This window comes from Rhincodon typus, chromosome 45 (genome assembly GCF_021869965.1).
Source record: "Rhincodon typus isolate 14 chromosome 45, sRhiTyp1.1, whole genome shotgun sequence".
Lineage (NCBI taxonomy): Eukaryota > Metazoa > Chordata > Chondrichthyes > Orectolobiformes > Rhincodontidae > Rhincodon > Rhincodon typus.
In genome coordinates, this window is record NC_063376.1 from 1,977,546 (window position 1) to 1,994,693 (window position 17,148).

A 17,148-nucleotide genomic window follows, 5' to 3' on the forward strand; every position below is an offset into this window, starting at 1 on the left:
CAGGCCAAGCAGCATCATAGGAGCAGAGAGCTCCTATGATGCTGCTTGGCCTGCTGTGTTCATCCAGCCCTGCACCTTGTTACCACATTCCAGAAACATTTTTAAAGGCATTAGTAAAGAGGAAATGATGGCCTAGTGGTATTATCATGAGACTATGAATTCAGAAGCTCAGCTAATGTTCTGGGGAGCTGGGTTCAAATCCTGTCATGGATTAAAAACAAAAAAAAATCTACCAATGACCATGAACCTGTCACTAATTGTCAGGAAAAATCCATCTGGTGCACTAATGTCCTTGTGGGATGGAAATCTGCCATCTAGACCCTCAGCAATATGGTTGACTGTCAAATGGCCTAGTAAGGGACAGGGCTCATGTCCTGTGAGTGAATAATAAAGAAAACAGAACCATTGGTTTTTTCTACTGAAGACTTTCACTTAACAAGGTTTGTTCTGTTTTCTCACTGAGATTGTTTGGGGGACACTACATTCTCAGGGAATATATGGGCTTGGTCTAATTTGCTGTACTTATCTACAGTTACAAAGGTCATTATTGGAAGGTGTAATAGCTCTGCACTTTAACTTCCTCTAACACTTTCTTCACCATCCTGCAGTGGATGATTGATTTACCTTTTGAATTAGGTTCACTTTTACCTGAAGACATCTGAAAAAAAAATCTGATATTCCAACTTTAATTATTTTAATTCATATTTCTTTTTGCTGCCTCCAAGTCTTGTTTTGAATGGGATTTTAAAAAGGAGAAATACAATGTACAACTCAAAAGCTGCTGCGTATTTATACTGCCTGGTTTTAGCTACAACTTTAGGTGAGTCTCAGTACGATATATATTCCTCGATAACATTCATGGTGAATTTTGGATTAGTGTTTCCCTGAAGCCCGCGGTAAATTTTCCTCTGCATTATACCTGGAATGTGTCGTGTCCCTGGGCACAGGGTGGAAGGAATGGGACAAATAATGATTGTGCCTGATGTTTTCAATACAGGCAACATACAAAGCACACTTTTGAGGCAGAATCACCTTCGTAGATTTGAAAAACCAGATGTAAAAACATGAGCAATGAATTTTCTGAGGAAAGAATGCCAGTTTATAAGAAACAAGTGAATATTCCTTGGAACCTGCTGGAAGCTGTTTACATTGACTGGTAGCTTCATGTTTCAACCAGGATGCCAGTAATACAATGAATTGTTCAAAGATTCTTAAGGACCTGGTACCCATCATTTAGATGGTTATTGAACTGGCAAATTACAACTTTTATTTTCTTTTCAACTTATTCCTTAAATGACTGTCTGTCTGTGTGTGACAGTGATGGTTATAACTGAAGAAGATTGGGTTTAAATCATTGACATTATTTAGATTACCTTGTTGTTTAGCTTTGCCTTGCTGAAGATACAGAATTAATAATATATTGATAATTTTGGTTTAAGCTATAAACTTGGTGTCTGGATCTGTTATTCTTAAAGTCTGGTTAGGGATAATTGGGCAATTTTGAGGGTCATCGAATGTTTAAATTCTGCTGTGTTCTAATCCAATGATGTGGAGGTGCCGGTGTTGGACTGGGGTGGACATAGAACAAAGAACAAAGAAAATTACAGCACAGGAACAGGCTCTTCGGCCCTCCAAGCCTGCGCCGATCCAGATCCTCTATCTAAACCTGTCGCCTATTTTCCAAGGATCTGTATCCCTCTGCTCCCTGCCCATTCATGTATCTGTCTAGATACATCTTAAATGACGCTATCGTGCCCGCCTCTACCACCTCCGCTGGCAACACGTTCCAGGCATCCACCACTCTCTGCGTAAAGAACTTTCCACACATATCTCCCTTAAACTTTTCCCTTCACACCTTGACATGTTCAGAAATCACACGACATCAGGTTATAGTCCAACAGGTTTATTTGAAAACACAAGCTTTCGGAGCCTTACTCCTTCTTCAGGTATTAGTGAAAGAGGTAGTAGCAGGCAGTAACAGATTTTATAAGTAAAAGATCAAAGGGTCACACCAATGATGAGAATGTACTGAACAAACCTAAGATGCTGTTAAATCTCTAATCAGTTAGAAGGTTTTAATTGATTAGCATGTATATGTTTGGAGTCAGACAGGTTTTATTTCTAAAGTAGGAATTTATAAAATGCTACTCTCCCACACACACACACAATGGGGTGAATATCTATTTGCAGATACATTCTATTTTGTTCAAAAAGCGCCATAATGTATAGACAGTCAGTCAATGTGGCGTTTTATAAATTCCTACTTTAGAAATAAAACCAGTCTGACTCCAAACCAAAACACAAACAACTTCTAAACCAGGCTTCATACCTAACAAGAACAAAAACAAAGTTGCTGGAAAAGCTCAGCAGGTCTGGCAGCATCTGTGAAGGAGAAAACAGAGTTAACATTTCGGGTCTGGTGACCCTTCCTCACAACTGAGGGTGGCTGGGAAAACGTCAGTTTATGTGTAGAAAATAGGGAGGTGGGTAGGGTAGGGAGTAAACGATAGAATAGAGCCCACAGAGAGAGAAAGACAGTTGGACAGACAAAGGAATTGCTAACAATCAGGCTGGGAGGGTGAGTAGTTGTTAATGGGGATTGTTAGTGACTAACAATAGGGGGTGTGTAGTGGCAGGCTGTGTAGTAACAAGGCCTGGTGTGTGGGGTGGGGGGCTGGGACATGGGAGAGTTTAGGCCCTAAAATTATTGAACTCAGTATTGAGTCCGGAGGGCTGTAGGGTCCCCAAGCGGAAAATGAGGTGTTGTTCCTCCAGCTTGCGTTGGGCTTCATTGGAACACTGTAGCAAGCCAGAGACAGAGGTGTTGGCCAGGCTAAGCTTTTCCAGCAACTTTGTTTTTGTTCATACCTAACATGCATTGTCTGACCTAAAATGTCACCTCTTCTTTATGCCGATAAAAAAACCTTTAGTTCTCCCAGGACAGTGACTTGAGAGGAATTTGGGGATTTACATATACATACTAATCAATTAAAACCTTCTAATTGATTAAAGATTTAACAACATCTTACGTTTGTTTAGTACATCCTCAGCAATGGTGTGACCCTTTGATCTTTTACTAATAAATTCTGTGTCTGATACTTCCTCTCTCACTAACACCTGAAGAAGGAGTAAGGCTCCAAAAGCTTGTGTTTTCAAATAAACCCATTGGATTATAGCCTGGTGTCAAGTGAATCCAATGTTACCGAGTCAGATTTGGTCTGGCTTGCTATCCCTGTGTCGCAACAGTATGGACCTCTGAACTTTATTTTCAGAGGTTCACCTCACAAAGGCAATAATACAAATCAAAACCGAAAGAACTGCGGATGCTGTAAATTAGGAACAAAAACAAAGTTGCTGGAAAAGCTCAGCAGGTCTGGCAGTATCTGTGAAGGAGAAAACAGAGTTAACATTTCGGGTCCGGTGACCCTTCCTCAGAACTTAATACAAATACTTCACCTCCCATTTGCATCTTCTAGCTGTTGAATATTTGTCTGCCCATGCTTTTGCAGTACCCTGTGATGCTCCTGTGATTCTTTCTAGAAAAATGGACTTGTAATCCAACACTAAGGATTTATCTTTCGTTTTAAGTACTTCTCTCCAGTCAATTCTAATGGAACTCTAATTTCATGGCCGCAAATCATTTCAAATGGATTAAACCCAGTAGATTTATTTGGTGAATCCCTAGCATCAAATAATTTTAAAAAACTAATCCTTTTGTTCCAATGCTGTGGGTATTCATGGAAATACGTTTTAATTATTGTTTTGAGAGTCCACTGATATCCATCCGACGCTGTGGTGAAGAGAATCCAAGTTTGTCCAAGCTCCCCTTATAGCTAATATACTCCAATCCACGCAACACTTGGTAAAACTCTTTTACATTCTCTCCACATCCTTCCTGTAGTGTGGTGACCAGAACTGTACACAATACTTCAAAAGTGACCCAACTAAAGTTGTATACAGCTGTATACTTGCCAAATTTTATACTCAATGCCCTGACCAAAGAAGGAAAGCATGTCTTCTTTACCACCTTATCCACTTGTATTGCCACTTTCCAGCAGTTATGGACTTTCCCTGTGTATCAATGCTCCGAAGGAAGCCAAACATTTATTTTGAATTATCCTAATTCTTAAATAGAATTTGGACTACTCTAAAACTTGATTGTCATATTAATGTGACCTTTGGTAATGAACTTTGTTTAGCTTTTGCTCTGGTCACTACACACAATGAAAAATTACCTGGAACCTATTGATGTAATTGTTCCATCTGTTTAGCCTCAAATGGATTTTCCATAATTATTGGTGAAGCTGTATCTTTCCGTCCCACAAAATCATTTCCTAGGATAAATCAATTCTGTCCACAGTAATTTCTTAACTACTGTGACTACTACTAATCTGGGCAACAAATCACACTCTAATTGGACTTCGTACAATGGAAACGTGATATAATCTCCAACTATCCCATTTACTGAGGAAGGATCACCGGACCCGAAACGTGAACTCTGATTTCTCTTCACAGATGCTTCCAGACCTGCTGAGCTTTTTCAGCAACTTCTATTTTTGTATCCCATTTACTTTGGCTTTCATTGGAGCCTCTGGAGGAAGACCTATTTCCTTCTCCAGCAACAGTAGCCCTGTATTCCTTACTGTAGTTATGGGCTTGGATGCTTCATTTGAAGAAAAAGCAGTGGTGTAAGCATAGCAGTGTTTATCTCCAGTCTCTTGTAGTTAGTTACAATTTGATCCATGGTGTGACAATGCTGTTGCTTTAAGAGGTTTGCCTTCTCCTGGTTTCTTTTTGGGAGAGCCTGGGGGACAGGTGATGAGCTATGAGAAGATAAACAACTTGTGAAGCCTTGGGTGTTTCTTTTAAGTTAGAACAATAGAAGCAACCTGAATGGGTGGCCAAACTCTCACAGAACCAGGATCTTTTGTTTAGCTTTCAGCAATTGTTGCTGGGGTCTCAGCAGGGTTGGAAGGCAGTGAATTTCTCCCAGCTGCCACACTCTCTCAGAATTGTCTTTTGATGTTCTTTCCTCCTGGACTGGAGACCTGCATGTGAGATAATCTGTTTTCCGAATTTGCCTCTTGCGAAGGGTGTGTTTATGGGACATTGCTATATTGGAACAGTTTTTTTTATAGAATCCCTATGGTGTGGAAACAGGCCCTTTGGCCCAACAAGTCCACACCGACCCTCAGAGCATCCCACCCAGACCCATTCCCCTATAATCCACCTAAACTACACATTCCTGAACACTATGGGGCAATTTAGCACGGCCAATCCACCCTAACCTGCCCATCTTTGGACTGTGGGAGGAAACCCACGCAGACACAGGGAGAATGTGCAAACTCCACACAGACAGTCGCTGAGGCTAGAATTGAACCTGGGTCCCTGGTGCTGTGAGGCAGCAGTGCTAACCACTGAACCACTGTGCCACCCCAGTTGATTAGTAATAGCTACTGTATCTGTTGTTCTATTAAGTTTTCCAAAAGAGTTAAGTTATTCCTTCTTTCTTTGGTTGTATATTAATTGTAGTGGATGAATTAGGTGTATTTTGCTTTAAATCTGGTAGTTTGACCAATCGGATTGCATCTGGAAGGCAACACCTTAGACTTACTTTTAAAATAAGAAAAAGTTCGGGTCTAGACTATCTTCTGAATAGCTTGAGGGAGTTTGATCTGGTATATAACAATGGCCTTTTTCTTTTGAGGTCCTTTAGCAGACTCATTCTTATGCACTCCATAAAATCCCATGTGTTTCCCTTGCAACTTCCAGCATTCTGAATGAATGATATATTTCCATGTCAGGATGTTGAGTAGTGTTGAGGGGAACTTGCAGGGGTGAGTGTTCCCATGCATCTGCTGCCCTTGTCCTTCTAGATGGTGGTGGATGTGAGTTTGAAAGGTGCTGTCCAAGGAGCATTGGTGATATTTTTTCAGTGCACCTTCTAAATTTCAGTGCACATTGTTGTTACTGAGCATTGTTGGTGGAAGGAATGAATGTTTGTGGATGTGGTCCAAATAAAGTGGGCTGCTTTGTCCTGGATGGTATCAAGCTTCTTCAGTTTTGTTGGAGCAGTACTCATCCAGGCAAGTGGGGAGTACTCCTGATAAATGTGAGGTGCTGCATTTTGGAAAGGCGAATCAGAGGAGTACTTAATGGTAAGGTCCTGGGGAGTGTTGTTGAACAAAGGGACCTTGGAGTGCAGGTTTGTAGTTCCTTGAAAGTGGAGTCGCAGGTAGATAGGACAGTGAAGAAAGTGTTCGGTATGCTTGCCTTTATTGGTCTGTACATTGAGTATTGGAGTTGGGAGGTCATGTTGCAGCTGTACAGGACTATTGGTTCAGCCATTTTTGGAGTATTGCGTGCAATTCTGTTCTCCCTCCTATAGGAAGAATGTTGTGAAACTTGAAAGGGTTCAGAAAAGATTTAGGAAGATGTTGCCAGGTTTGGAGGGTTTGAGCTGCAGGGAGAGGCTGAATAGACTGGGGCTGTTTTCCCTGGAGTCTCGGAGGCTGAAGGGTGGCCTCATAGAGGTTTATAAGATCCTGAGGGGCAGGAATAGGATAAATAGACAAGGTCTTTTCCCTGTGGTGGGGGAGTTAAAAGTAGAGGGCATAGGTTTAAGGTGAGAGGGGAAAGATTTAAAAGGCACCTAAAGGGCAATGTTTTCACACAGAGGGTGGTGCGTGTATGGAATGAGCTGCCAGAGGAAGTGGTGAAGGCTGGTATGATTACAACATTTAAAAGGCATTTGGCTGGATATGCGAATAGGAAGGGTTTAGAGGGATATGTGGCAAATGCTAGCAAATGGAACTAGTTTTATATAGGATATCTAGTCAGCATGGACGAATTTGACTGAAGGGTCTATTTCCGTGCTGTATATCTTTATGACAGAATGACTCCCAAAGCAGCTGCTTCCTGACTGTATAACTCCAAGCTGCCACCCCAACTGGGTCTGTCCTGCTTATGGGACAGGACATACTGAGGGATGATGATGGTGCTTTCTGGGATATTGTGTGAGTAAGGTATGATTCTGTGAACACGACTTTGTCGGGCTATTGCTTGATTAGGCTGTGCGACAGCTTCCCTAATTTTGGCACTTGGCTATAGACGTGGTTAAGGAGGGCATTGCATCATTGAGAAGGCCGAGTTTGTCGTTGTCCTTTCTGGTGCCTAGTTCAATGCCAGAACAGCTTGGGTAAGGGTGTGGCCAACTCTCTCAGGGCCCAGAACAATGGCAGCATCCAGTACCTCTCACTGTTGCTTCATATCATGTGAAGTGAATCAAATTGGTTGAAGATTGGCATCAATGAAGCAGGACCTCTCAAGAGGAGGCCACGATGGATTAGCCACCCAGTACGTCTGTCTGAAGATGGATGGAGTTAGTAGTACTAATGATAAAGATATGGTGGTTGGAGTTGTTGGTTGGTTCACCGAGCTGACTGGTTTTCGTGCAAACATTTCGTCTCCTTTCCAGATGACATCTTCAGTGCTGTCTAGCCTCCATTGAAGCACTGTTGTTCTGTTCCGTTTTGAATTTATATGGTCCGGTCTGTTATGGTGGGCAGTTCTGTTTCTGGTTTTGCTCCGTAATGGTATGTAGATGGGGTCTATTTCAATATGTTTGTTTATGGTACCAGTGGTTGAAAACCAGGCTTCCAGGAATTCTCGTGCTTGTCTTTGTTTTGTTTGTCCTAGTCGGAGTGAATAGAAACGGGGGATAATTGGCCCTGCCATTTTGCTACAAGTTGGCGTTTGTGAATCCTAGAGGCGAGTTTCCTGCCCGTCTGTCCCTATGTATTGCTTCTCGCAGTTGCTGTACGGTATTTTGTACATCACATTTGTCCTGCTCATTGTGGGTATTGGGTCTTTCATCTTAAGAGTAGCTGATCTTCGCTAAAACGTTAAAGATATGGTGTTTGTATTGAATAAATATTTTGCTTCTGTCTTCAATATAGAGGATACATTTAAAAATCCCTCAGTAGATATAAATCAGAGGAAGCAGCCCTTGACATTGTCCCACAGTTATGAGGCACTTGTTCCCTGCGTGGATGAGGAACAGGGCTGCAGGAAGGATGAGTGAACTGACCATGGCACCATGGTCCAGGAGGCCATTCAAGAGGGGGGAGGAAAAAGACAGATTGTAGTTGTAGGGGATTCCATCATCAGGGGGATAGACAGTATCCTTTGCAAGCAGGATAGAGAATCCCGCATGGTGTGTTGCCTGCCTGGTGCCAGGGTGCGAGACATCTCTGACCGGCTTGAGAGGATACTAGAGAGGAAGGGGGAGGATCCAGTTGTTGTGGTCCACGTAGATACCAACAACATAGGCAGGACTAGGAAAAAAGACTGTTTCGGGATTATGAAAAGCTAGGAACAAAATTAAAAAACAAGTCTTCAAGAGTCATAATCTCTGGATTGCTGCCTGAGCCACGTGCAAATTGGCTTAGGGAGGTGAGGATCAGGCAAGTAAACACTTGGCTAAAAGAGTGGTGTGGGAAAGAGGGTTTCCTTTTCATGGGGCACTGGCATCAGTTCTGGGACAGGAGGGATCTATACCGCTGGGATGGACTCCACCTGAACAGGGCCGGGTCCAGTGTTCTGGCGAAAAGGGTAAATAGGGTGGTTAATAGGACTTTAAACTAGTAAGTAGGGGGGAAGGGAGAAGTGAGCGTAGAGGGAGAATAACAATTAATGTAAGGCAAAGCAGCAGGTTAGCAGGTGACGAGGAAGCTTCAACTCCATTGAAAATTAGGAAAAAAGTTAAAGGGAAGGAGAACTCAAGAGCTGTTAGTAATGGAGGTAATAGGACCCAAAAAGAAGGTGCAAAAACTGGCATAAGGGCACTTTATCTGAATGCTCAGACCATTCGAAACAAGGTGGATGAGTTGACGGTGCAAATCATGGCAAATGGGTATGCCATTACAGAGACATGGTTACAGGATGGTCATATCCAGGGGTATCAAACTGTTCGGAAGGACAGACAGGAAGGTAAGTGAGGTGGTGTTGCTCTGATTTTTAAGGATGATATCAGGGCGGTAGTGAGAGATGATACAGGTTCTACTGAACAAAATGTTGAATCCATTTGGGTGGAAATTAGGAATAGCAGGGAGAAGAAGTCACTGATAGGTATGGTCTATAGGCCACCAAATAATGACATCATGGTGGGGCGGGCAATAAACATAGAAATAGCTAATGCATGTAAAAATGGTACAGCAATTATTATGGGGGATTTTAATCTACATATCGATTGGTCAAACCAGGTCGGTCATGGCAGCCTTGAGGAGGGGTTCATAGAATGTATCCGCGATAATTTCCTTGAACAATATGTAATGGAACCTACGAGGGAGCAAGCTATCCTAGATCTAGTCCTATGTAATGAGACAGGAATAATTAATGATCTCACAGTTAGGGATCCTCTCGGAAGGAGCGATCACAGTATGGTCAAATTTAAAATACGGATGGAGCGTGAGAAGGTTAAATCCTGTACCTATGTCCTGTGCTTAAACAAAGGACAGTATGAAGGAATGAGGGAGGAGTTAGCTAAGGTAGGATGGGAGCAAAAACTTTATGGTGGGTCAATTCAGGAACAGTGGAGGACTTTCAAAACGATTTTTCACAGTGCTCAGCCGAAGTATATTCCAGTGATAAGGAAGAATTGTAGGAAAAGAGAGAGCCAGCCATGGATGTCTAAGGAAATAAAGGAAAGTATCAGATTGAAAAAAAAACACATACAAAAAAGCAAAGAGTAGTGGGAAACTAGTAGACTGGGAAATCTTTAAAGGCCAACAGAAAGCCACAAAAAAAGTTATAAAGAAAAGTAAGATAGATTATGAGAGTAAACTAGCTCAGAATATAAAAACAGGCAGCAAAAGTTTCTATAAATATGTAAATCGCAATCGAGTGGCGAAGGTAAACATTGGTCCTTTATAGGATGAGAAGGCCAATTTAATAACTGGGAATGAGGAAATAGCCGAGACATTAAACAGTTATTTCGTGTCGGTCTTCACAGTGGAAGACACAAATAACGTGCCGAAAACTAATGGCAAGAAAGTTATAGCAGGTGAGGACCTAGAAACTATCATTATCACTAAGGAGGCAGTGCTGGGCAAGCTAATGGGGCTAAAGGTAGACAAGTCTCCTGGCCCTGATGAAATGCATCCCAGGGTACTAAAAGAGGTGATGGGGGAAATAGCAAATGCACTAGTAATTATTTACCAAAATTCACTGGACTCTGGGGTGGTCTTATGAAGGTCTTACGAGGAAAGGCTGAGGGACTTGAGGCTGTTTTCGTTAGAGAGAAGGTTAGAGGTGACTTAATAGAGACATACAAGATGATCAGAGGATTAGATAGGGTGGACAATGGGAGCCTTTTTCCTCGGATGGTGATGGCTAGCACGAGGGGACATAGCTTTAAATTGAGGGGTGATAGATATAGGACAGATGTCAGAGGTAGGTTCTTTACTCAGAGAGTAGTAAGGGCGTGGAATGCCCTGCCTGCAAAAGTAGTAGACTCGCCAACTTTAAGGGCATTTAAATGGTCATTGGATAAACATATGGATGATAATGGAATAGTTTAGATTAGATGGGCTTCAGATTGGTTTCACAGGTCGGCGCAACATCGAGGGCCGAAGGGCCTGTACTGCACTGTAATGTTCTATGTTTTATGTTCTATGGTTCCCGCACATTGGAAAACAGCCAATGTGACGCCACTGTTTAAAAAAGGAAGTAAACAAAAAGCTGGTAACTATAGGCCAGTTAGCTTAACTTCGGTAGTGGGGAAAATGCTTGAATCTATCGTTAAGGAAGAAATAGCAAGACATCTGGATATAAATTGTCCCACTGGAAACATCCAGCATGGGTTCATGAAGGGTAGGTCATGTTTAACTGATGTGGTGGAATTCTTTGAGGACAGTACTTGCATGGTGGACAATGGGGAACCTGTGGATGTGGTGCATCTGGATTTCCAGAAGGCATTTGACAAGGTGCCACACCAAAGGCTGCTACATAAGATAAAGTTGCACGGTATTACAGGTAATGTATTGGCATGGATAGAGGATTGGTTGACCAGTAGAAAGCAAAGAGTAGGGGTAAACGGGTGTTTTTCTGGTTGGCGGTCAGTGGCTAGTGGTGTGCCTCAGGGATCAGTGTTGGGACCGCAATTGTTTACAATTTACATAGATGATTTGGAGTTGGGGACTAAGTGTGGTGTGTCAAAATTTGCAGATGACACTAAGGTGAGTGGTAGAGCAAAGTGTGCAGAAGACACTGAAAGTCTGCAGAGGGATATAGATAGTCTAAGTGAGCGGGCAAAGGTCTGGCAGATGGAATACAATGTTGATAAGTGTGAGGTCATCCATTTTGGTAGGAATAACAGGAAAATGGACTATGTTTTAAATGGTAAAAAATTGCAGCACGCTGCTGTGCAGAGGGACTTGGGTCTCCTTGTGCATGAATCGCTAAAAGTAGGATTGCAGGTGCAGCAGGTAATTAAAAAGGCAAATGGAATTTTGTCTGCCATTGCTAGAGGGATGGAGTTTAAAAACAGGGAGGCTATGCTGCAGCTGTATAGGGTCCTGCTGAGGCCACACCTGGAGTACTGTGTGCAGTTTTGGTCTCCTTACTTGAGAAGAGATATACTAGCACTGGAGGGGGTGCAGAGGAGATTCACTCGGTTGATTCCAGAGTTGAGAGGGTTGGATTATGAAGAGAGACTGAGTAGACTGGGATTATACTCATTGGAATTCAGAAGAATGAGGGGAGATCTTATAGAAACATATAAGATTATGAAGGGAATAGATAAAGTGGAGGCAGGGAGGTTGTTTCCGCTAGCAGGTGAAACTAGGACTAGAGGGCATCACCTCAAAATAAAGGGAAGCAGATGTAGGACTGAGGTCAGGAGGAACTTCTTCACCCAAAGGGTTGTGAATCTGTGGAATTTCCTGCCCAGTGAAGCGGTTGAAGCTACCTCGCTGAATGTTTTTAAGGCAAGGCTAGATAAATTTTTGAACAGTAAAGGAATTAAGGGTTGTAGTGAGTGGGCGGATAAGTGGAGCTGAGTCTCAAAAAGATCAGCCATGATCTTATTAAATGGCGGAGCAGGCTCGAGGGGCCAGATGGCCTGCTCCAGCTCCTAGGTCTTAAGTTCTTATGAAGACAAAACGATAATCATGAGGAAAGCATTTCTGACCAAACTGATGGATTTGCAAGTTGTTGTGTCATGGTTATAACTCCATCCTGAGGTCTTGAAGAAGGTGATTAATGAGATGTTAGAGGTGTGAATGAGGTGTCAAATTTCCAAATTTTGTTGATTCTAGCAAGATTCAATCAGACTGAAAAGTTACAAATTTAATCTGTCTATTCCAGGAAAGGAAAGAGGCGGAAAACAGGAAACTGTAGGCCAGGTAGCTTGATGTCTTCATGGGGAAGCTTTTAGAATCTGTCATTAAGGAGGCCATAAGTGCACACTTGGTGAACCTCAAGATAAGTGGAAAGACTCCGCAAAGTTTTGTGAAAGGGAAATCATATTTACCCATATTTATTGGAACTCTTTGAAGGAAGAACATATGCTGTGGATATATGGGAGCTCACTGGTGAAGGTGAAGATGGTTGGGCCTAAGACACTACCTTGAAGAACCCCTGCAGACATGTCCTGGAGCTGAGATGACTGACCTCCAACAACCACAACCATCTTCCTTTGTGCCAGGTATGACTCCAGTCAATGGAGTTTGCCCCTGATACCCATTAATTCCAGTTTTGTTCAGGCTCTTTGAGTTAAAGGCTGTCACTCTCAGCTCACCTGGAATTCAGCTCTTTTGTCCATGGTTGAACCAAGGCTGTAATGAGGTCAGGAGCTGAGTGACCCTGGCGAAACCTAAACTGGGCGTCACTGAGCATGTTATTACTGAGCAGGTGCTGCTTGATAGCACTGTTGTTGACACCTTCCATCACTTTACTAATGATCTAAAGTAGACTATGGGGCAGTAATTCGGTCGGTTGGATTTGTGCTGCATTTTATGTCCAGGACTTACCTGGGAAAATTTCCACATTGTCGGGTAGGTGCCAGTATTGTAACTGTACTGGAAGAGCTTGAGGAGCAGCAAGTTCTGGAGCACAAGTACTATTGCCAGAATGTTGTCAGAGCCCAGAGCCTTTGCAGTATCCACAGCCTCCAACTGTTTCTTGATATCACATGGAGTGAATTGAATTGGCTAACGACTGGTATCGAAAATGCTGGGGACCACTGGAGGAGACCGGAATAAATCATCCATTCGGCACTTCTGGCTAAAGATTGCTGCGATTGGAGAATGAGTGCAGAATTCCAAGGAGCAGAGGGATCCAGGCACTCTAATACACAAGTCAAGAAAAGTTGGGATGGGAGTAGGGCAAGTGATTAAGAATTGTAGAATCCCTAGTGTGGAAGCAGACCATTCAGCACATCAAGTCCACACCGACCCTCTAAAGAGTATCCAACCCCAGACCTAGCCCTATCACCTTGCATTTTCCCATTGCTAATCCACCCAGTCTGTATGTCCCCGGGCACTACAGGGCAATTTACCATGGTCAATCCACCGAACCTGCATAGCTTTGAACTGTCGGAGGAAACCAGAGCACCCAGAGGAAACGCACAAACACAGGAAAAACATGCAAACTCCATACGGACAGTCACCCAAGGCTGGAATCAAACGTGGGTCCCTGGCGCTGTTAGGCAGCAGTGATAACCGCTGAGCCAGCGTGCTGCTAGGGGCCTGCAAGTATGAGAGGAAATGAGCATAAAAGTATTTCAGAGATAGTAGGAACTGCAGATGCTGGAGAATCTGAGATAACAAGGTGTAGAGCTGGATGAACACAGCAGGCCAAGAAGCATCAGAGGAGCAAGAAAGCTGACATTTCGGGCCTAGATCCTTCTTCAGAAATGGGGGAGGGGAAGAGGGTTCTGAAATAAATAGGGAGAGAGGGGGAGGCGGATAGAAGATGGATAAAGGAGAAGGTAGGTGGAGAGGAGACAGACAGGTCAAAGAGTCCTTGGTCCAGCAACTCCCCACCAACGTCCTTGACACCACCCACGCCCTCCATCTCCTCCAAAACTTCCAATTCCCTGGTCCCCAACACCTCATCTTCACCATGGACGTCCAGTCCCTATACACTTGCATTCCCCATGCAGACGGCCTAAAGGCCCTCCGCTTCATCCTGTCCCGCAGGCCCAACCAGTCCCCCTCCACTGACACCCTCATCCGCTTAGCCGAACTCATCCTCACCCTTAACTTCTCTTTCAATTCCTCCCACTTCCTACAGACAAAGGGGGTGGCCACGGGTACCCGCATGGGCCCAAGCTATGCCTGCCTTTTTGTAGGTGACGTGGAACAATCCCTCTTCCATTCCTACACTGGCCCTAAACCCCACCTCTTCCTCCGTTACATCGATGACTGTATCGGCGCCACCTCGTGCTCCCACGAGGAGCTCGAACAGTTCATACACTTCACCAACACCTTCCACCCCAACCTTAAGTTCACCTGGACCATCTCTGATACCTCTCTCTCCTTCCTGGACCTCTCTGTTTCCATCTCTGGCAATCACCTGGAAACCGATATCCATTTCAAGCCCATCGACTCCCATAGCTACCTAGAATACCCCTCCTCCCACCCACCTTCCTGCAAAAATGCTATCCCCTATTCCCAATTCCTTCACCTCCACTGCATCTGCTCCCAGGATGAGGCTTTCCACTCCCGAACATCTCAGATGTCCTCGTTTTTCAAGGACTGCAACTTCACCCGCTCAGTGGTCGAGAACACCCTTGACTGTGTCTTCCGCATTTCCCGCAACTCATCCCTAACACCCCCTCCCCACAATAACAACCAAAACAGAATCTTCCTCATCCTCACGTACCACCCCACCAACCTCCGGATCCAACGCATCATCCTCCGACACTTCCGCCATCTGCAATCCGACCCCACCACCAAAGACATTTTTCCCTCCCCACCCTTATCTGCTTTCCAGAGGGACCATTCTCTCCGTGACTCCCTTGTCTGCTCCACACTCCCCTCCAGCCCCACCACACTCGGCACTTTTCCCTGCAACCGCAGGAAGTGCTATACCTGCCCCTACACCTCCCCCCTCACCCCCATCCCAGGCCCCAAGAAGACCTTCCACATCAAGCAGATGTTCACCTGCACATCTGCTAATGTGGTAAACTGTATCCGCTGTTCCCGTTGTGGCCTCCTCTACATCGGGGAAGCCAAGCGGAGGCTTGGAGACCGCTTTGCGGAACACCTACGCTCGGTTCGCACTAAACAACTGCACCTCCCAGTCGCAAACCATTTCAACTCCCTCTCCCACTGCTTAGACGACATGTCCATCCTGGGCCTCCTGCAGTGCCACAATGATGCCACCCGAAGGTTGCAGGAACAGCACCTCATATTTCGCTTGGGAACCCTGCAGCCCAATGGTATCAATGTGGACTTCACAAGCTTCAAAATCTCCCCTCCCCCTACCGCATCCCAAAACCAGCCCAGCTTGTCCCCGCCTCCCTAAACTGTCCTTCCTCCCACCTATCCCCTCCTCCCACCTCAAACCCTACCCCCATCTACCTACCAGCCTCATCCCACCTCCATGACCTGTCCGTCCTCCATGGACTGACCTATCCCTCCCTAACTCCCCACCTACACTCACCTTTACCGGCTCCATCCCCGTCTCTTTGACCTGTCTGTCTCCTCTCCACCTATCTTCTCCTTTATCCATCTTCTATCCGCTTCCCCCATTTCTCCCTATTTATTTCAGAATCCCCTTCCCCTCCCCCATTTCTGAAGAAGGGTCTAGGCCCGAAACGTCAGCTTTCCTGCTCCTCTGATGCTGCTTGACCTGCTGTGTTCATCCAGCTCTACACTTTATTATCTGAGCATGAAAGTGAGCAGGTAATGCTACAGTTACAAAGGGCATCGACGAAACCACATCTTAAATGCTGTGTGTATTTCAGTATTCTTATTTGATGAAGGATGTAAATGTAGTGGAGGCACTTCAGATGGGATATACCAGACTGAGACTGAAGTGAGCAGGGTGCCTTATGAGTGAACATTGGACAGGTTGGACTTGTTTCTACTGGAGTTTGGAAGAGTGAGGGGGATTTTGATTGAAGTTTATAAGATCCTGAATGATCTTGACAACGTGAATTTGTAGAGAATGTTTCCTTTTGTGGTTGAATCTGGAACTGGGGACACATTTAAAATTAGGGGGTTCTCCTTTTAGTGCAGTGATGAGAGGAAGTATCCTCTCTCAGAGTGTTATGAGACTTAAGAACTCTGCCTTAGAAGACAATGTAGGTGGGGCCATTGAATGTTTTTAAAGCAGAAGTAATTTGTTTTCTGTTTGGAAGGGAATGAAAGGCTATTGGGGGATATGCCTGTTCATCTGAAGTCAGCAATTATGCCATCCAAACCTTTTAAACAAAGCTAAATGAAAAGGTATACATTTAAAAGGCAAAGAATTGTGTGAATTCTGGAATCCAGAACAAGAAAAAAACAATTATTTTAACGTCAACAATCACTCCTTTCACAGAAATCAGGACAAGTACGACAGCAACAGCCCAAGACACATGCAGTACCACCAAAGATACCAGCACACGCAGCAGCATATCCAGTACCATCGATGATACCAGCACATCCAGCAGCACATCCAGTACCACCGATGATACCAGCACATCCAGCAGCATATCCAGTACCATCGATGATACCAGCACACCCAGCAGCACATCCATTACCACCAGCAGCACAAATACACCCAGCAGCACATCCATTACCACCAGCACACCCAGCAGCACATCCATTACAACCAGCAGCACTAACACACCCAGCAGCACGTCTGTTACCACCAGCAGCACCAACACACCCAGCAGCACATCCAGCTCCACAAAGAGTACCAGCACACCCAGTAGCACATCCATCACCATCAGCAGCAACAACACACCCAGCAGCACATCCATCACCACCAGCAGCACCAACACACCCAGCAGCACGTCTGTTACCACCAGCAGCACTAACACACCCAGCAGCACATCCAGCTCCACAAAGAGTACCAGCACACCCAGCAGCACATCCATCACCACCAGCAGTACCAACACACCCAGCAGCACATCTGTTACCACCACCAGCACCA

The 17,148-nt window shown here is 44.5% G+C and overlaps 1 protein-coding gene across 1 annotated transcript in view; it reads left to right on the forward strand.

Moving 5' to 3' along the window:
- The first annotated feature begins 7,309 nt into the window (after positions 1 to 7,309).
- LOC125487764 (mucin-17-like) overlaps positions 7,310 to 17,148 on the forward strand; it is a 56,916-nt gene continuing 47,077 nt past the window's right edge. The window contains exons 1-2 of the mRNA XM_048620019.1: positions 7,310 to 7,424; positions 16,552 to 17,129. Coding sequence (XP_048475976.1) covers positions 7,310 to 7,424; positions 16,552 to 17,129 — 693 coding nt within the window. The remainder of the gene's footprint in view (positions 7,425 to 16,551; positions 17,130 to 17,148) is intronic.